The 20,871-nt window shown below is 37.8% G+C and overlaps 4 protein-coding genes and 1 long non-coding RNA gene across 9 annotated transcripts in view; 2 read left to right on the forward strand and 3 right to left on the reverse strand.

The window, feature by feature from the left end:
* LOC146481418 (uncharacterized) overlaps nt 1-18,668 on the forward strand; it is a 78,697-nt gene extending 60,029 nt beyond the window's left edge. For 2 of the 5 annotated variants that reach the window (XM_085108530.1, XM_085108531.1), the window contains 3 exons: nt 16,902-17,029; nt 17,334-17,813; nt 18,069-18,668. In XM_085108530.1, the coding sequence (XP_084964656.1) occupies nt 16,907-17,029; nt 17,334-17,813; nt 18,069-18,428 (963 nt within the window). In that variant the 5' untranslated portion in view covers nt 16,902-16,906 and the 3' untranslated portion in view covers nt 18,429-18,668. Of the gene's footprint in view, nt 1-14,427; nt 14,802-16,335; nt 16,368-16,842; nt 17,030-17,333; nt 17,814-18,068 lie in introns of those variants that run through there. The other 3 variants (XM_085108532.1, XM_085108528.1, XM_085108529.1) reach the window with 3 other exon arrangements.
* Nucleotides 1-20,871, reverse strand: part of LOC146481421 (uncharacterized) — a 96,297-nt gene that overhangs the window by 53,539 nt on the left and 21,887 nt on the right. The window lies entirely within an intron of this gene.
* LOC146481425 (uncharacterized) overlaps nt 1-20,871 on the forward strand; it is a 51,319-nt gene that overhangs the window by 9,055 nt on the left and 21,393 nt on the right. The window lies entirely within an intron of this gene.
* Nucleotides 1,352-20,871, reverse strand: part of LOC146481426 (leucine-zipper-like transcriptional regulator 1) — a 29,506-nt gene continuing 9,986 nt past the window's right edge. Inside the window, exon 6 of the mRNA XM_085108539.1 lies at nt 1,352-1,772. The gene's annotated coding sequence lies outside the window, so the exon portion shown is untranslated. The remainder of the gene's footprint in view (nt 1,773-20,871) is intronic.
* On the reverse strand, nt 1,766-8,974 carry LOC146481427 (leucine-zipper-like transcriptional regulator 1). The gene is made up of 12 exons (XM_085108412.1): nt 8,948-8,974; nt 8,014-8,131; nt 7,618-7,739; nt 6,713-6,761; nt 6,522-6,628; nt 5,647-5,669; nt 5,349-5,400; nt 4,602-4,699; nt 3,967-4,018; nt 3,816-3,869; nt 3,116-3,196; nt 1,766-2,208 (listed from the first exon to the last, which is right to left on the reverse strand). Exons 1-12 carry the CDS (start codon nt 8,972-8,974, stop codon nt 2,101-2,103), a joined length of 891 nt encoding a protein of 296 aa, XP_084964538.1. The 3' UTR covers nt 1,766-2,100.

Consider the following 20,871-nt stretch of genomic DNA (forward strand, 5'->3'; position numbering starts at 1 on the left):
TGTTGAAATACATCCAATGGGGATACATTTAGCTCTCTTAACTTACACTTCGTAATGAGTTCGTTGTTTTCAGCATTTAAATCCCCTATTCTAATTATACGTTTGTTTACTAGTCTGTTGTTGTACACTGACTTGTCATTGATGCAGACAAATGTATTGTTCCATAAAACAATCCTAGCATATCAGCCGTCTCGATTTTATTCGGATTTTGTATGGTTTTCCACAGAACATTCTGTGAAATGTTTAAAGCATTCTTCATAAAAAGTTGGAAGCTTAACGGGCAGCAGTTTTACATCAAAGTTACAACTTAAAACAGATTTACCACCGACCGGCTTTAGGTAATGTAAAAGAATAGATTTCCAGCTGCTGCGATAATCACTCGCCAATTTTTTACCGCAGAGTATTCTCTGACCCTTAATTATGGAATATAGAAGTGGAGCTTTGAGTCTACCATCTTCAATATCACCAATAACCGCCAAACGTTTCACTTGTCTTTACCTTTCCAAATGAACTCAGATATTATTTTTTTAACATCATTTTCAAATTTTTGGTCTATTCAAACCAGACTGGCACGATACAAAAAAATTGGGATGATGAATGTTTTAACAATTTTAATTTTTATCAATTATAGTGAGATCCCTCCACCTTTCCTCTAATGGATTTGATCAACTCGTCAAAATTAAGCTCTCAGTCAAGGCGGTAATCGTAAGAGAAATGTACCCCTAAGAGCTTCACAGATTTCTTGATCTTTATGCCCTTAAAGAAGTGTGCACTGCCCGCTCCGGAGTTCAAGTGGATACTGCGGATGTGTTTTTGAATTTTCATTTAATCAGAAATTCGAGTCCGTTACAAGAAAGATCACATTAAAATTAGTCACTTTACCAAGTCTGAGGTTCTGTCGTTAGATTGCAACCATGTAGAAGTCTTTCAAAAATCAGAAAAATTAGAGACTTTATATGGATTTGGGGGACGCCATCTCAGAATTAGAGAAATTTGTAGGAATTTTGGCGACCTTTGACAGCCTGGTTACTACGCAATGCATGGAATATAATCAAACTTGGTAAACTTTATGATTTTTATGTCATCTTTCTAGATCTGGCGATAGGGTTCATTTCTTGATATCGCTCAATCTCGTACCCAGAGTCTTCAGGCTTTTTGGTCAGCGGGGCAACGCCGGGAAGACTCTGGGGACATCGAATTTTATTACCGCAGGATTTCTGCGGTAAAACAATGGAAACCGTTACGGAACAGCCAATCAAAAAAATTGAATTTTTTCGATGTCCCCAGAGTCTTCCCGGCGTTGCCCCGCTGACCAAAAAGCCTGAAGACTCTGGGTACGAGATTGCATATCGCTCAATTTGAACAATTTGTAAACTAGGGCCCATGCCTTTATGAGCTTCGGAACGGGCAATTGGTTGTACTCGCATCGCAACCCCTAAAGACTGGATAACGGCACAATCCCATCTGTAACAGTGACTACTTTAGAGAACTTATACATCCAGGAGGGTAATCCAAGGAAAATATATACGTTCTTCAAAACCTCTGGAATCGAGCCATTTTACAATGACGTTGTGTCGATAGCGACAAAGAAATGCACCAAACTGTATAACGCAGACGCAGAACCATCGTTTAGCGCAGTAATTTTTTTGGTGACGACCTCGTTGCCCTTCTTTCCATGGGTTTTAGGAGGGTGCCTCATTTTGCTAGTGCGCATACGTTCTGCGCATCTCGAGATGGTTCGAGAACCTCTAATTTCTGAAGAACGGTGCCTACTAATTTAAAAGTTTCGATTGCGTGATTCATGATTATACGGGAAAGGAAGATGTTAGCAAGGTCTATTGAAATAAAAAAAGAAGACTGGTGGTAACCACGCCTTTTTTTTTTAGAGATAATCAAGTTTAAATATGGAAGGAATTTCACACATTGTTATGTTAACTTTTTTAACTAAGGTTTTTTAGAGTTATTGCTGCTTAAGTATCTCTGAAAAGTGCGTGGTTACCCCAAATTTTCTTTTTAGATTCCAATACCCCTTTATAAGATCTCCATTTCCCACATAGTCATGCTCTGTATTAGGAAACACCGTCCTTAAGGCCTCTTTTATCACGGGTTAACAGCTAGATCCGTGTCTTTTAAGTAGTCTGCTATAGCATCCAGAATCTCCAACAACAAGTCTCGGCTTAGTCTTCTGAGCTTCGGAGATTTTGCAACCTTCAGGGAGAGAAGAAAAGAGAAACAGTCAGTTAAATCATGCAGTGTAACATGTAGCGGGTATCTTTTGTGATTTCTCCTAGGAGGAACAAATTATCATCAGTTTTTTTTTTCTTTGGGCAATTTCTCCAAAATAAGCTAAAATACTTGGTAAACTTGAAAACATTGGCCCATTGTTTTAAAGTTGGAATCCATTTCAAACCTGACCATCCGCAATCAATAGTAATAAATACTAGTTTCTGTGCACTAGTAGGGTAATTAACAAATATCAATCATTATTTTAACGTTTCCATTGATACAAATGTTTTTTGGTTATTAAAAGGACGGTGCCTGCTAATACAAAGTCATTTTTTTGCAGTTTATAACTAAGCGGGAAGAGCTGATCCTCACAAGAACTATTGGAATCCAAGAGAAAATTAGAGGGTAGGTTCGCTTTTTCATAGATAATTTTAGACTAACAATAAGTCTTCTTTGTGAAATGTTTATCGAAGCCAAGAAAGTATTACTCAACCTCATCTTGATCAGGAAAAACCTCATTTGCATTTACTTGAAACACACAATTTACATATGCGACTACTATGTTATCGCATATGTCGATTATACAGAACAATGTATACCATTTTGTCCCCAAATTTAAGCTAAATTCTCTTTGAAAATGCGTGGTTACCCTCAATTTTCTTTTTGGGTTCGAACAGCCCTTGCTGAGATCTGCTTTTTCTGCATTTTTTCACTGAAAGTTTGATTTAAGATGTCCACGGTTTCTGAACTCGAAGAGTAAGGTGCAGCAAACGGAAACCCGAAGGGAATACCTTATTGGTCTCAGTAGCCAATGAAAACGCTCTGTCAACCTCGCATTTCAGAGGTAACAACTTTCCTCTTTCCACCAAAGAGCTTATGAGCTAGTTACCTTAGTAAAATGTCCGACAACAAGGTCAAGTGCATGCTTCTTCATGTCCGAGGCGCCGATCCTATGAGCCGCTTCAAGAATCTAATGAAAATAATTAAAAACGTATAATAAGTTGTTTGCTATGAAGAAGTGAGCTCTTGTTTCACCGAATTGAAACACCAGATCCCGGTTGTACTCGGCTGTGCGTGGGAGACGAAGAACAACAATTTGTAACAAACTAAATACCCGATGTAAGCATCAGACTATCAGTTCTCAGACTTGGCTAAAGAAATCTGATACTTCAGTTTCTGAGAAGATATTTGCAGAAAACGCCTGGATCGGGTTTGCATAATCTTTTCAGGTCTCACACAATCGATTCAGAGACAGCGCGTGCTGCCATCGGTATATCTTACCCCTTGGCCTGTGAAAAAAACTACTTGGGAATAAGGCATCCTACTTTCGTGACAGCCGCACCCCCTCCCCCCACTGGGTATCACACGATCGTCACATATGAGCAAGTGATTTGGCTCGTAACTCATAACTCGCATGAACCAATCCAGCGAAACCTACGTTGTGGAGTTTCATGGTAGGCCAATGGATGGGACCAAAATTCTCAGTCCGTGACTCCTAAAATGTTTTCTCAGCTCTCAGCGTTCTTTACAGGGACTCTCTGTATTCGTTACAATAAACAGTTGTGATAGTAATAGCGCTCTTGCCTTACCTCGACTACATTTTCAAACGAGACATTCATTTCCAGATTCTGTTTACAGAACGCCTGAAAACGTTATGGAGTAATTTCATTAAATAACATCAAGAAGAAAACAGCTGTTAGAAAAGACTAAATTGTAAAACCTGTAAGGGATTATACAGACCTGAAGTCGATTGTTAGTGAAGCCAAAGAAATAAGGAGCTGACAGAAGATATCTTGCATACAAGGTCAAGGAAAATTTCTTAATTTGGTAATTTAAGACTATAACTAAGAAATGAGTTACGAAATTAGTGAGCGCGAGTTCAATGGAGCAGGCTTGTTATTAAGAAACAATGAGTTCATTTAAGGTCATGCAAGTGACGTTAACCCGAGACTTTAAATCCAACAGAGTTAATTGAAAAAGCTGTGTACTGGAAGTGCAGATGAACCCCTCCTCAAGGATACCTTCTCATAACCAAACAATGTTCCCTGAATACCTCACAAGGGCGTATACACTCAATTGAAAAAAAGTTGTTCCGTACAAGGGTGAACGATGCGACCTGACGGAATTATGGGATGATCTTATTATAGCATACGCACATTTCGAGTAATTTTTTTCTCGTCCGTGACAAATATGTAAATTTTAAGCGCTAAAAAACGCACGTGCTCTTATTTTCTAATAACAAAAATGTAAATAACTTCATGGGTCAAACGTTCTCCAGAAGGCTGCAGGGTCTTCTCTTTCATGGTTTATACCTTTTTGTCTGACAACGTGTTTTCAATCGAGTGTATTTAAGAAATGTAACTTATGAAGGATACAGTGAGTCCTCAGGTGGCATAGACACATCTCCATGATAAATATAAAGAAGGAGAGAGTTGAAAGCTTCTCGCGAAGGAATTGTCTCACCAATGGTAATCTTTAGGAGGAAAAAAGACGGTTAACGGTTTCTGCGTGTGCTCAACAAAACAAACACAGATGAAACAATAACAAAACATCAATCAGAACTCGATAAGAAAACTATGGAAGTTATTATGATGAAGGTGATGTCTGCGTCAAGTGTCGCAAAGAGCAAATTGGTGTATAATTCTCCATCCCCTTTCTCCCCTCCACCACCTCTTACGTTGGCTGGTGCCTATTCGATAGTCGGTAAGCGCTAAACCGAGAGAAAACAGTTAGGGAAGTGGTCAAATAAAACTACCATATTCGAGCGGGGCCCACCAAACCAAAAACTGATGGTGGTCTCTGCCTGCAACACTACTTCCTCAACCTCAAAAGATGGTGTATTGCACAGTCACCCCTCTAACCAGCTGTAAGAAGGACAATGAGATTTACATCTCGCTTTTCTTGTCCAGGTAGTAATGCTGACTCTTTCTAGCTGAATATTTAGGTGTCAACTCACATTTTAAATCCAATAAATTTTTTTCAGTAATGTTCATCAGATAGGTGGTGTCTTCCATAACCCCCCTATCCCAGACACGGTGGGCCACCTTAGCCTGTTTCAGGCGTTCAGATAGTCGAGGAACAGCGAAAATCGGCGAGCGAACGATTAAAATAATTCTACCTACCGTGACTGTGTTGTTCTCCGGCATAAATGATCGAAACATTGCCTCAAAATAACTAAACAGAAAGAAAAAGAACAATGTTCAAAAACTAAATGTCTATGGTGCGTAATGCTAATCAAAACTTTCAGGGTGACGAGACCATACCCACCAGAACACGACAAGCTTAGAAGGAATTTTGTCGAAAACAAAACTATACTTTGGTAATCACCAATGGACACAGGTTAGTTTTCGCCTTATATTTCTATTGTATTCATGGTAACAAGCACATGTAATAAAGAAGTTTTTCACTCAGCCAGCCTACCTACACCTTGCAGCCAAGACTGCCTAGAAGGAAAAAACGACGGATAGTCATTCACCTCATAAAACTTTTACAATAGGTCAAAATAGGCACGCAACGTGTATATGTATACAGTGTGTATATACAGAAACGATGGCGTTTTCTGAAAAGTGGCGGAATGCGTTGATCGTAGTCAAACGTAAAAACTAAAAAAAAGTCTGGTGAAAATGAGGTTTTTACTTTGAGAGCTCAAAGATGATCAGCTTTGCGTGACTTGTGAGTTTACAAAATCTTTTTTCAAAATTTATTTCAAAAGTTTCAAGTCTGTTATGTGGAGACTGGTAGGCGCTGTTTGTCTTCGTTTTCTCTTTGATTGCATGATATTATCTTATCATGTTCCTAAAACGTTCTTTTAGCAAATCATAAAATGATTCAGTAAACTCACAGACTCACAAAAGAACTTATTATCATTTAAGCTCTCCAAGTGAAAACCTTAACTTTTACGGAGTTTTCTTAATTTTTAGGTTAAAGTTGAGTACTGTTGGGAACAGTTGTAAAGGTCAAGTGGATGTAAAGCGTTGTGATTACAGCAAAGACCAAACAAGGTTATTGTAATGGAATAGCTACATTAAACAAACATCTTCGATACAAAAAGGTTCTGGGATGGTGATACTTGTTTTGATTTGCCAACGAACCACCAACCAGTCTGTTCTATGACTTTTTATTTATATGTTCTTTTGTCGGGGCGCCATTGTCACAGCGTGTCTTGACAAAAAGACAGAGCTCTGCCATTACATTTTCAAAACGAAGGTGCGTCTTCAGACTTGTTTCTTTGTAGCAGGGTGGACGCTAGAATTTTCCGGTAACCTGTTTGACCGGATGAGCAAATACTCACGTACTTTATGTGCTCCAATTGCTTCGCCGTCCACCATCAGCGTGATGTCATGAAAGTCTTGGCCGCGCGCTCCCTGAAGAAAGTCCAACATGTCTTGTTGTAAGGTTTTCTCTGCAAAATAAGTAAACCAGCAGCAAGGTGAGCGAAAACATGGTAAAATATCTGCAGTTTAAAAAATGGCGTTCTCTAGCGTACCTGGATGCGTCGATCGACACTGATTTTCTCCTGGAATGAGGGCACTTGCCTAAAAAAAGGAAGCGAGAACAGATTTTAATTAAAAAATAATATTACCTCTTTTCATTCCTGATACAAACTTCAGTTAATAGGGACCTTATGAAAACACAACGGTGACGACAAAGACAACGTGAAAAAACAAAAGATTTAATGATGAGCTAAACAATGGCTCCGCACGTGCGTTAAAAAGTTAGTACATTTCTTTGACGTCATCTGCCAGACAACGCCGTGAAATAACCAAATTCAAAGTTTTGAGGAGAAGGTGGACATAAGACGGTAAATTTTTCGTTTTTCTTTCATTACTTGAACACCATTGCTACTAACCATGTTCCTGGTTATTGTGTTTACACCGTACAAGTTGAACGGGTTGGAATAATAACAAAGTAGATCAGATAGCGTGAGTATTTATTTCTAAGTGACGTTTCGGTTGACGCTGCCGTCTTGTTTTCGTAAGGTCCCTAATGTAACGTGATCTTAACTTTCGATTCTGTAGACGACATCCTGAAGTGTGACCATTCAAATGAAAGCTACTGAGCAGTACTACCCTGTGGTGCTACTTACTACGCTGTACAAGGAGGTTTTAACTTTTGAGTCTCTGTATGAAATCCTAAAGTGTAACCATTCAAATGAAAGCTACTGAGCAGTACCTTCCGGAAGTTTGGTTAAAAATGCTGAACAAGGTGGTCCTAACGCTTGAATCTTTGGGTGAAATCGTGGTGCGTGACGATTAAAATGAAAGCCATTGAGCAGTACTTTCTTGTGGCGCTGTTTATCATGCTGCACAAGGTGACTTTTAAAGTGCCACCATTCAATTGATATTCACGAAAGCCACTTGCTTCATGTCAATAAATGGTTCAGCGTGTTACCTGTGGAACTTGCCGTCTTCTAATTATCTCCACCATGAGTTTTTGAGGTACAGATTCAAAGTTCTTGCTCATGATAATATTGTTGTAGTTTGCTTCTCGAACAATGAACGAAGGCAGAAATCCTGAAACCAAAACACAACAGTTAGCCAATTGACCAATTTATCTGATCAACTCAATTGGTACAACCGAATTCTCGTGTTTGTCTTTGCCATCGAAGAGGCAACGCAGTTTCTTTAGAAACAAACTGCTTTAACAATGAAAACGTGTTACATCAGCTAGTCTCATAGTCTGTGCACCACTGTTGGATTCCAGTAGCTCTTGGTAAGATCCGAAAGAATACCTTTGTTTCAGGAAGTACCGTCCTTAAATAAATTTCCTTGTCAATATTTATCAAACCTTGAGCGGATCCAGCTGTAGCCGGGAGGCACTGTCCAGGGCCACAAGAGCGTTTTCCTGACAGATTGAAGACTCGATATACTGCACACACAGCGCCTCCAAAAAAACCAATCTCAAGCTGTAGAAATAGGGAGACACCTTTAGAAAGGACACGAAAGGAGCAAAAATTTATTTACTGCATACTTTTCGGAGTCATGATAACTCCAAATCTGGAGTGGTTTCAGGAATTATTTTACACTTAAGTTTTTGAACATTTCTATATGAGTGCTACCATGTGACTGATGTGATAGATTTTTTTTGGCATGCGATGTTGATAAGTTTCCAACGATATCTGATTTGCAGAGTGGGAAACGTTGTGCGCATATCCGTTCGCGGGCTCAAGTGACCGTGAATAAGTGGCAAGCGTGAATTTTTAAATTGATCACGCGAGATCTATAATAAAATTCCTGCGAAAAAAAACAATGTAAAATCCACTTTGGATAAAAATTATATACTTTGGCAAACCCAGTAATTAAAGATTAACTACATCCTTACCCTTAAATATTCAGGGATTTGCTTCTAAAGTCGCATTTTGCAAAAAGGTTAATGACAATAATAGATCGAAATTGTTTAGGCGATTTGTTTACAGACCGCGGGAACAATGAGGGCTTTAAAGGCTGTAACGTTAAAGGAGCAATAAGAAAACGTAACTACCTGTGTGGGAAAATTATCGCTTCTTACCGAGATACCTGCGGTAGCCTAGAATTTTTTTTTAATAACCAAAAATTTTTGGAAATTTTGGTGACACGCGCTCGCGCAGAGTTCGCGCATGCGTTTTTCCGCTTTTAACATCTGACTAGGACCGTACGTATGTCGTTTAACTTGTCCTAGAAATTGTGCCGGCTACAATTTTCTTCAATTTTCAGTAACACTTAATACTGAAATAATAATTTACCTTTAGAGCCAATCTGTAAACATCCATGATTAGACTGATGTCCTGCGAACCTTGACAGTCTGTTGAAACACACACTATTGCTTTGAAAATATGTATATTTGCTATCAACAAGCCATAAGGTCTTTGATATTTTCAAGGGAACAAAAGTTTAAAGTAAAATTTATTAATTAGTAAAGCATGTTTTCGAACATAGCTGGGGAAATGGCCGTAAGACTTCGCAAGCTGTTTTTAGTTTTTGCTATTATTATTATTATTTAATTTGCTTCATATTTTATACTGTCAATCACCTTAGTTTTACGTAGTTCCGCTATTGCGCAAATATTTGTTATATAAGCGTATGTCCCAATGCAAATTCTCATTGTACCTGAAGAAAGCTGGTTTGGCCAGCCGAAATATAGTAACCATTGAAACGTAATTCTACGTTGTATCGGTCTGTGCTTCTTTTATCATTGATAAAAGAAGAACCAAAACTGATGATGGACTACCTGCAACGGTACATAATCTCCGTAAGGTGCGTTCGATTGGCTTGATTCTGGAATAACAACAACACTTCGATCACTAAAAGTTTCACATAAAAGGTATCTGGGCTGAACGGAATGCAAACTTGCTCTTGAATATCGTATGCCATCAAACGGAAGAACTTGAAGGAGTGAAAACTTTTCGATGTCCACGGACGAACCGCTTCCATTTCTGTCCTAAAACTTCATCCTGAGGGAAATGGTGCATCGACACACATCATTCGGGGTCCCATAAGCGCAATACGTTCCTCCTTTCTTTTTGACTACATTCTCCCTTCGACGCCATAGTTGCCGCGTTTTATGATTTTATCATAGTTTCACACTACGTCAATGACATGTCACACGCGAAAAGGAGGCAGTTTCAAGCCGCTAGAAAGGATCTTCAACCGCAAAAAAGTTGGTTTTAGAAAGGCCGCAGGTTCCTTCAATCGATCAGTGATGATTAAAACACAATAAATCACTAAAACCTACCAAAACGAAAATTCATATCACATCACTTTACCTTAGGCAAATTAAAATCACTAAAGCAAACAAACGACTCGCTCTGTGAACATTCGCTGACGTGTCAAACTAACTCCTCCGCACCCACGAGCAAAAAATTTACCATACTGATAGTACAAGATTACTTTCATTGCTTTTGACTTGGGAGTCGAGATTGACTAAAAAATCAGAAAAAATAATAAATAAAATACAGGGAAGCTTTCACTTCTCCGAATAGAACAAAGATTCCACTGCTTCTATTGTGATTGCTACTGTGACAGGTAAAACATCTCAAGTGGAATTTAATTTACTTATTGTATTGAAATCCTGATTTGAGGAACACAGTACAGGTTCGACTGACATGGTTTGACCCCAATTGTTTTTAATTTGCTGAAGTTTTGACATTTCTTTAGCTACTGGCTATGGTTTTCTTAGAATTGCATTTAAATTAGGTAAACCTAACACAGAAGAAGACACCCCATTGGACATTTTGGCGACTTGAAACAAATAGCTCTAGCCAATTATATTTCTCGTTAGAATGACCCTGATATTATATTTGTTCTCTCAAAAACTTGATCTTACGAGAGCCTCATTATATGCAAAGAAAACAAAACATAAAAGTGGCACACGCTTTACTTGAGCTTCGAACGATTGCTTGGAGAATATGACAGCACAGTTTTGTATTTTGTTTTCCTCACTGGTACCAAAGGAGAGGATTGAAACGGAAGACTTGACATGTTTTCTTAAGTTTGTATTTCCATACGATTTGAGGGCTTTTAGGAATATTTGGGGAAACAGTGTTTGATTTGCATGGATGTTTTAGGCTGAACATTTTATTTCAAAATCAATCCTACGTGGCGTTTGTCTTTCTTCTATTTTCGTTAGCGCACTAGAAACGTCAATTTGATCCGGCTAAAATAGAGGGCCGCAATTTTCCCATCAGTTGGAAAATTCCAGGCCAAATTTCTCACCGCAATTCGAATCGAAATGTCTAAAGCGATTATATTGCAACGAGACGAACCATGTTAGGGTGCCGCCTGGTTCAAATTTTGGATTTTTTTCCTGTTATTATGCCGTGTCTAACAACTTCTTTAATTTCTTTCTTTTTAGATTTACGCTTTTGGTCCGCCGAGCCATGCAGTCGAGAAAGTAATGCAAAGGCCATTGAAAGGTAAATTCTTTTAAACATGTATCCACTAAGACGTATTTAAGAGTTTCTCTGGTGTTAAAATTAATTACAGCATAAGGCCAAGCTTAAGCTTAATTCTTTATGGACTAATTTACTTGCATAAAATAAAATCAATGTTAGTATCACTCTCATTATCTTGTAGGTCAGTTTTGGTTTTAGGTGGAGGTTTTACGTTAAAGAGACCCGTCTGGGTAATTTCACAAGGAACCAAGTTTTACATCACTACCTGTTTAATTCAAAAAGAAACTCGTGTTCATCAACGAATCAATGTAAGATATAAACTGATAGCCATACTAGTACTTTCCAAATTTAGTAAACACTGCTTTTGAAGCAAAAAATTTTGTCAGCTCGACTGAAACCAAACATTTTTACATCGGTTATGTTTAATTTAAAAATAAATTCGATCTCAAAAAGACGAATCAATAAACGATAAACAGTGAAAGGAATTTTTTTCAGGAAGGCACCGGCGAAGGTTTGGAGTAACCTTAAAACACAATAAATCACTAAGTAATGCAAAAACAAAAATTTATTTCACGTGCACTTTAGGTAAATTTGAAAACCACTAAAGCAAACAAACGACTCGCTCTGTGAACATTCGGTGACGTGTCAAACTAACTCTTCCGCATCCACAAGCAAAAAAGTCACCAGACTTATAATACAGATTACTAACATTGACTTGGGAGTCGAGATTGACAACAAAAAATGAGAAAAAAATTAATAGAATACAGCGAAGGTTTCTGTTATGACTGCTACTGACAGGTAAAACATTTCTCGTGGAATTTAATTTGGTTAATTTATTGAAATAATTTGAGGAACACAGTACAGGTTCAATTGACATGGTCTGACTCCAATGGTTTTAAATTCCTGAAGCTTTGATATGTCTTCGCTATTCGCTCAGAGTTACATCTAAACTTAGGCAAACCAAAAATAAAAAAAATTCATTCCATTGGACATTTTAGCGACCGTATACAAATCGTTCTAGCCAGGGTCTTAGCGAATAATATTTCTTGTTAGAATGACTCTTGAGAGGGAGAATTTTTAAGTATTAAGAACGTGATCTAACGAGAGAGAGCCTGATTGTATGCAAAGAAAACAAAACAGAAAACTGTACATTACTTCAGCTTTATAAACTCACCAATTTGACAATTGCTTGAAGAATATGACAGCGTGAATTTGTATATTATTTCTTCATTGGTCACTTAACGCGATGATTTAAGCAGAAGACTTGACATATTTTCTCTGTATTTCCATATTATTTGGGAGCGTTCATGATTATTTTACTTTGATTTACTCGGGTGCTTCAGGCTGAAAATTTACAGAATATTTAATTTCGAAAATTAATCGTACGTGGCGTTTGTCTTCAATTTCCCATGTTTGGAAAATTTCAGGCCATGTTTCACGACACAATTCAAATCGAAATATCTGAAGCGATGAAGTTCCAACGAAACGAATCATTTCAGGGTGCCCTGGTTCAGATTTTGGATTATTTGCCTGTTATTACATCGTGTCTAACAACTTCTTTAATTTATTTCCTTTTAGATTTATGCTATTTTCCGTTGAGCCATGCAGCCGCTAAAGTACTCAAAGGTAAATTATATTATATGTATTCACTAAGATGCATTAAACAGTCGGTAGGATCAAATTAATTGCAGACCCAAACCTTGAATCTAAAGCTTAAAATTATTTGTGGACTTTTTTATTCACATAAAATATAATCTGTGTTAGTAGATCTTACCATCTTTTAGGTCAGTTTTGGTTTACTTGTGTATTACTTCAATCAGCCACATTAGCTGAATAATTGATATGCACGTTTCAATGGCTTGCGACAAAATAAACGAGCCTCACTTTCTTTAATCTCTGTGTGATTTCTTTAAAGCTTTACAAAAAAAGTTAGTACCTTAGACCTATTTTGAAAAATTACACAGTGGCGACAGTTTAATAGTCAACCATTGCATACAGAAATTTTAATTAACAGCAGTAGTGGAGTTTTTGCGTTAAAATGGTCCGTCCGGTAATTTCACAAGGCACGAAGATTTACATCGCTACATGCTCAATTTAAAATGAAATTCGATCTCAGTAAGACAAATCAATGTACGATAGAAAACTGTTAGCCATTATAGCTTTTCCAAATTAGTTGAAGCGTCACATTAGTCAATTAGCTTTTTGTTAAATCATTTCAGCTGCTTGAAACCAAGCATTTTGACATTGCTACATTTTCGTTAAATATTCGATCTCAAAAAGACGAATCAATAAACGATATACAGTGAAATCAGATTGTAAGTCATGTTGGCGTTTCAAATTTAGTAAACACTCTTTGAAAGCTAGAGTCACAATTAGCTTTTTGTAAATTAGCTCGGAACCAAGCATTTTTATTTTACATCGCTACATGCTTGATTTAAAAGAATTCTATCTCAGTAAGATAAAACAATGAACAAAATAAAAGTTAGCCATGCTCGCGTTTCGCTTTTTATGTTTCACAATTAGCTTTTGTAAACAGTCTTTTAGCAAAAGAGTTCTTAATTAACACAGTTATTCTTAAACTGACCAAGTAAACAGGAAATTCAGAGTTGGCAGTCATTTGCAATGAGGCAATCTTCATCAATGTTCTTTGTCGCCAATCGCTATAACCTTAAATTAGTTTGAAAAGTCTGACAATGTGTTCGAAAAACCCTTAGTCGCTTCCCTTACCGATTGACACAGCTGAATATTATTCACAGCAATGTGTTCAATTGTTTTATTAAACAGAGTTAAACGTCGATAGAAAAATTGAAACATATGTCAACATACCGAAGCCAACACCAGCCACAACACGACCTTAATTACCCATTACACGGAAATTGCACTGTTTATTAGTCAAGAAAACTGAGTACCTGGAGACAGAACACAATTATTGCAAAAGCCGTGATTCAAAAGACAAAGGAATAATATGGAGCTAAACTGTTCCACTTTTTGAGAAAATATACAACTGATGTGTAAACCGTAAGGTAAATTGATAATGGTAAGGGAAGCCTTTTAACAGAGAGAATATTGCAACTTTGTATTTTTGCGTAGTGGAAAGATCGACCATTGTTGGAAAGGGTATACAGTTAGGCTGCGAGAAAACCTCCTCAGGGGGGAAGCCCTAATACAAATGACCTCTCGAAGTTCAGTTTACGCACGGAGGGAAACAAGGATATGGCTCACCGATTACTCTAATCTCAATCGACAGGTATTTTATTTAAGCAGTTTAAAATTATTTAGCCTTCCTTTTTTTTTCTTTTCATAACATGAAACAGTGAGTCACGCCAATTTGGGAAGTACATCGTAGCAAAGCATCACAGAAGATGCCGTCCTATTGGACGATTCAGGACCAAACAAACTATAGGGGGGGGGGGGTGGGGATAGTGTTTTGAAGTTAAAATCAAAAACAAAGGTTTGGAAGAACTTGTTCTGACGAGAACCTAATTACACAAAACAAAATAGAGCTTCGCCAACTAAAACCTTTTCAAAAGTGACAAGGAAGGACTCACGAATCCGACACTGTAAGTTCTCGGCAGTTTTGTTAAATGTTATTTGTGAAGGATTTCGTTGCTCTTTTTGATGTAAATTCTAATTCTTTTTCTTTTCCTCTAATTTAGATTTCTGTTCTTATCCATACAACCCGGATCAGTGCTGAATTACTTCAAAGGTAGACGATTTTGATGTTTACTAGAATGCAGTTTAAGCAGCGCTGTCACGCTGAATTTAGTTTTTGCTCCTTTAACAGTAAAGAAAATAGTTTTATTTTCCCTGTTTCGTGACTTTTAGAAACCAAATAACTCAATGCGTGTCCTAGTTTTAATGACATGTGGAGCTCCATTTGATTTTAGAAAATGTATCGAGAGAGGTTACCATATTTGCTCAAAACTATCATTTCAGCTCTGATCGATAGACGACAAACTTCTTCGCAATCGGTTAATTTAGGGCACTTTTTCAGACACGAAACGGTCTTTAGTTTGACCTTATTCACGTTATTTGCGGATCTCGATGCAGAAAAAATGGCTTCTAAACAAATTAAAGAAGCATGTTACAAATTACTCCAGTGTTAATCAGAATTTAACAGCACTCAGTTAAACAAAATCAGCGAAAAGGAACAAGCCAATACGTTACAAAATTGTGATTTCTAGGTTACACCGCAAATAACTTTTAGCAAGTTTCAATCGAAAACTTTACTGCTGTAAAACAATCATGATAATAAGGGCATTTTTTGGCTTAAATTTAATCCATCCTTGAGCTTTAAACTTGCAACATGAATACGTAAATTTAGTCGCTGATTTCGCTATGTGTTAATAATTACATAGACTTTTTACATAGATCCATTCACAGATTAAATAAGATTGAATCGTGAAAGCAATAAGAACTACACAAGTAGGATTTTGCATAATCTGGATCTGACGTGTCAAACATACTCAATGTTTGTTTGCTAAAAGCCGAGTTAAAGAAGTGAATTGAAAGCTAGTATATTTATTGAGAGCCGTGTAAAAACTTTAGTACGCGACTTTACATTCAAAAGAAAAAAAATAGCAAGTGTATTATTCTGTTTCACAGCCCACTTAACTAGAAACGAGTGTCAGTATACAGCAGTTTAATTAAAAACAAATCCGAAACTTATTGCCACATAAGCCATTTGTTCAATTGTCTATCAAACATTATGGATATTTGTACAGTTTCATACATGTTATCAAACAAGTTTTTAATGTGTAAAACGTCTCAAAATACAATGCAAAAAAAGGCAGATAAAACAAAAGCGGGCACATCATTGGCTGAGCCATCTAAACTTGCTTCAACTTGCTAGTTATCTAAACAAAACATTTTAAAAGAGTCAAGGTTATTGGTAGATACAGAAATTATTTAACTAACAAGAGGGCTCAGCTAAACTTGGAACCCAACACGTCATGTGCTTTAAAACGTGTCTAGGACAAGTGTTTACTTTCAAGTCAATAGGGATGATTTAACCAATAGGAGTGCTTGGCTTATTTTGGCATCCAACATGTTTCGAGCTTTAAAACGTGTTACCTTGAAGTCAATAAAATTATTTAACCAATAGGAGAGCTTGGTTTATTTTGGCACCCAACATGTTGCCAGCTTTAAAACGTGTCTAAAACAAGATTTTTACTTCCAAGTCAACAAACAAAAAGGATAAAAGCTTCCGTAATAGTAAGAGATGGATCAGTTTTCCTTCGGATGGTTGAAGCCGCTCAAGCAAGACTGGTAGGTAATAAAACTATAGATTTCCCTCTTACGTTTCCATAGTAAATTACAATTTGTTTCTTAATAGAATTGAACTGAGTTCTTGTGCAATTAGTTTGAAGATTTTTTTAGCAAAACTCGTTTAAACATCTTTTAAAAAGTTTAAATTTAGCAAGTACTCGAATTAGTCGTTTTTCATGAAAAATGTTTAGGTCGCTAAACTGAATAACTCTCCGCCATAACTTTTTTCTTCAGTATGATAAAAGAAATTAAATTAGCAATGACTAGGACGAATAGCGCTTCAATCACTTTACATCTTCATGATCAAACTCAACGGCAACGGATTATAAATAGTTATTATCTGATTAACCGCAAATAATCGACGACTTACTACCAAGGTTATGTGGTTGGTTGGTTTGTCTGTTAATTACCTCAATACCAAAAGCCTCATAAATTTCCGTTTCGGCTTCTTCCAATCTTTGTACTTTGATCATTTGTAGATTTTTTATTCCTTTTTGCGAGGTGAATAAAACTGAGTTCAAGAATTCAATGTTCACAGATTGAATGATGTCGAAACGCTGCCTGAATATACCGCTGACCATCATGCTGTGTGTACTGCTCTTACTGCTGATCATCTTGTGTTCTGCGAATGACAACAGCAGCAGCAGCAAACCACGTGACAACAAGGTGAGTTTGATGAACAGACTGTAGGTACAAACTCACAACAGTCAGCTTCCCTCCTGCTGCCCACCAAACAAAATAAGATTCCAAAAGAAAAGAGTAACTGGTTACACGTCACTTCAAATTGCATTTAACAATTATAATCAGCTACTTGAAATTGTTGCAGTGAACATCATTTAAAATTCAATTAGAAAGTAAAAAATTAAACCCATTCAAAACGCAATTAAGAAAGCAATTGAAATATGTACATAACAATGTTCACAACTCAGCGCAAGTAGCCTAAAAGAGAATTTCTAACTCCTTCATTCAGGGCACTCCTCAACAAACGTCATCATATGGGTCTTGTGGTCACAGCACATGTTTCTGCGCACCAGGAATTCCAGGTATCCCAGGAAGCCCTGGACCCGCGGGACCAGCAGGTGCCTCGGGATCACCCGGCAATCACGGACCTGAAGGACCTATCGGCCCTCGAGGAAACAAAGGCGATGAAGGCCCTAGGGGAAGACGAGGTTCTTCAGGCCTTAAAGGCGCTCAAGGACCAACTGGATCACTGGGTCCTACTGGAAAAAAAGGCAAAGAAGGTGCTCGTGGTAACCAAGGTCCTCCTGGCCCCAAGGGACCACAAGGATCCTCTGGCCCACCAGGTTCGCGTGAAAACAAGGGTGATACAGGTGCTCGTGGAATTCAAGGTCCCCCAGGCCCCAAAGGAGCTCTAGGGTCTTTTGTGCGTAACTGGAAACAGTGCGTTTTTAAGAATCTCAATAATGGGAGGGACTCTGGATTGATTAAGGTAAATGCTGAGTTTTCAACTTTATATTAAATCCAAGGCTAAAAGTAGTTAATAATGTTTCTATGAATACTAACAATACTAACATCCGGTCTGACCTAGTTCAAGGAATGCATTTACGCTGGCCGCCCTATGACGTTGTTTCCCACGGATGCATCTATGTGTTTTAAACTGTATGATAATAATATCTTTATATGAAAGCTGATGGCTTCCATTTAAGCCCTGTTGTTGAGTTATAATTTTTACTCATTTTTGCAGGAATGTGTTTTCAAGAAAATGTCCGACAACACAGGGCTGCGCGTCTTTTGGAATGGAAATCTTCGCATCTATGGCTGCCATAGGTGCTGCAGGCGATGGTATTTCACCTTCAATGGCGCAGAGTGCTCCGCTCCAGCAGCCATTGATGGTATAGTATACATGGTACATGGAAATAGCGGCAGAAAGAATTTACACCGAGTGAGGCAAATCGAAGGAGTCTGTGAGAAAGTCCACAAGGGCACTGTGCGTGTGGGATTCTGGGTCGGTAATTGTGCTGGTTATGGATCTGCTGATGCATCAGCAGGCTGGAACTCAGTGTCCCGGATATACGTGGAAGAAGTACCACCCCCGCAGGCGTAAAAACAGGAAATTTTCATTTTTCGTTTTTTTTTTTTTTTTAATTTTAAGGTGCTTGGTAGATTCCGACTGCGAACGGAATGATTGCTTAGCTCAAAAAGGAATTAGAATCTGAATTTTAGCTAATGATAACCAACTGAAAGTAAATTTTGACAATCAAAACAGGCGTTTAATTTTTGTAGCTTCAAAGGTGTAAGGAGTAAACGGGAAATATGCAAATAAAAGACAGGTAGCAGTAAATAATACACTGCGTTGTGTGAATTTCTTTAGAAGTTCTGACCAATTTTTTCTTGTTTTTTTATAATTCAATGATGGTTACTATGTGACATTTAAAGTGTATATGCCGGATTTTTTTTTTTTTTTTTTTATTATTTCCTTGATCAAATGTTTATGTTCTCGTATAAAAAATTAACCTCCACGGTATTGTACCTAACCGGAAGTGAAATTTCACAATTTTATAGGTCTCTAACGCAACGACGAAAAATTGATAAGGATTGAAGGGAAAAAACCTGAAGATTTGATTAGGCACAAAAAATAAAATAAATAAATTAAAAAAACCCCATTTTGTCATATACACTTTAACTCCCCCACACAATTAATCCACGAAAGGAAACGCCGTAACGTGGATATCTCATTTTACGTAGTTAATCCACAAAAGCAAAATCTCGGATACTTGGCTTTTTTAAAACTCTCGGGAATCTTTTTTCACAATAAGAACAGTTTTTACTGACTAGAACCACTGTTTAATTTTTCGATCGGATTTTGCGGACGCTAAAAACAATTTTCCCCGTTTCAGTTTTACACTCTGCCGTATTGGATTTATAAATAATAAGAAGAAATTCTCATTAAAGTTTTGCCTCAGTTTTCACTAAAGCTGTTACGCACCGGGTGGTCTTGAAAACATGAAGTTCACGTGAAAATTTACTAAAAGCAATTACAATGCAAGATAATTTCAGGGTCCCAAAGGAGGGATGTTAAGGGCTCCAGAAGTACCGTGGATTCCGAAACCCACTGAGTCGTTGCCTGGAGCCTTGACAAAAGAACTGAGTACTGAGTTATGGAGCTCTGGATTCCCGGGTATTTTTAGTTTTTATTTACTTCCCCTTGGTGGGGGTGGAGGGGTTGGGTGGGTGGGGGTTCCTAGCCTAATCGTCTTTAAGGCTTTGTAGTTTGGTGTGTGAACTAGACTTTGACACGTAAAGCAACAGAAATGTTAAGAAGGATTTTCAACACCATCAGGTTAATTTGTTTAGAGACCGAATTGTTTCCTCGCTCCTTGTCATACACAAAATCCAGATTTTAGGCCACCTATCGAAGCAAGCGACTTTTCATATGCCGTATGTAAGTAGGACGCAAAATTGGTATGTCTCGCTACTCGGCACGCTCGGCTAAAGCTGAGCCCATATTCGTCGATCTCGTTTAGACGTCTGATTACAGTCACGGGTAGCCTGCGAACGCAGGCGTATTTCTGGCTGTCGCTTCCCTCAGCCGGAAAAACGTCTGTGTTTGCAGGCAAGATCACAAGCTTCCAGGCCGCACCACCATCCACGCGAGGACAAGACAGTGGCGATAGTGGTGACAATGGTTACAATCTGAAATGTCTGAAATCGTGCCGTGATCAAAAATACATCGCCCCTGACGCACTGGGGCTCAATTTGACTATGGTTCCCAGCGTTGATCGCTTTGTTGATTCGTTTTCCGTTGACAAGGAATATTTTATAATTGGTTCTCTTGTGCGTAAGGCAGTTTCGTTTCCTATCCCATGAAACGTTAGAACTTACTACCAAAAGTGCATGGAGGATATTGTTCCGAACTCGGGAAGCCGGTTCCACGATTGGCGCGTGTCCTACATAAATTTTAGCAGTTGTCTAATGGTCTTTGCAGCTTGCAAAATTTTACAACTATTTCCTCGACTATGATTCACCTCTGGGTTTGTTGTACAATTTACAAAATTCTTCCCTTTTAAAATAAATCGTGACTGTATAAATGAGTCAGTCTGTGGTTTATTTAACCCTTTCAGCCCTAACAGTGATCAGCATCAAATTTCTCCTTGAAATATCAATGCTCATTCAACCCCTGAGGTCATGAGAATTAAGGATATGATCACCCAAGTTGAATTTTCCTGATGTTTTAATAACTTCTCCCCAATACTTTAATACGAAAAGTATGGGGACAAGATAGGAGAATTTGCTTTATGAAATTAGGGGTTAAAGGATTAAAGTTAATTCTTACTTTTTACCAAGGGAAATTTACAGTCTGTATACATGTACTGAAAAACGTGACCGCGAAAGACTGTATCTCAACTTCAGGCAGCCTCACTTCCAGTTTATCTTCCGCTTGTTCATGTTGCCTTTCTCGACTTGATGTCTAAAGGCAGTAAGCACGATTTTTAACTATTTATCATTGCATTTTGTTACATTAAAGAGAAATTGCCTTGATTTTGACA

The sequence above is a fragment of the Pavona decussata genome, unplaced genomic scaffold (assembly GCF_977016875.1).
Source record: "Pavona decussata unplaced genomic scaffold, jaPavDecu1.1 SCAFFOLD_50, whole genome shotgun sequence".
NCBI classification, from domain to species: Eukaryota; Metazoa; Cnidaria; class Anthozoa; order Scleractinia; family Agariciidae; genus Pavona; species Pavona decussata.

Excerpts from the sequence above, each read along its gene's own strand:
- LOC146481427 (XM_085108412.1), bottom strand. The coding sequence starts at position 8,974 with ATGGATGTTTACAGATTGGCTCTAAAG. Across the intron at positions 3,197-3,815 it reads CGTTTGAAAATGTAGTCGAG|ATTCTTGAAGCGGCTCATAG; the intron begins GTAAGGCAAGAG and ends TATTTTCATTAG. Across the intron at positions 2,209-3,115 it reads TTGTCGGACATTTTACTAAG|GTTGCAAAATCTCCGAAGCT; the intron begins GTAACTAGCTCA and ends CTCTCCCTGAAG.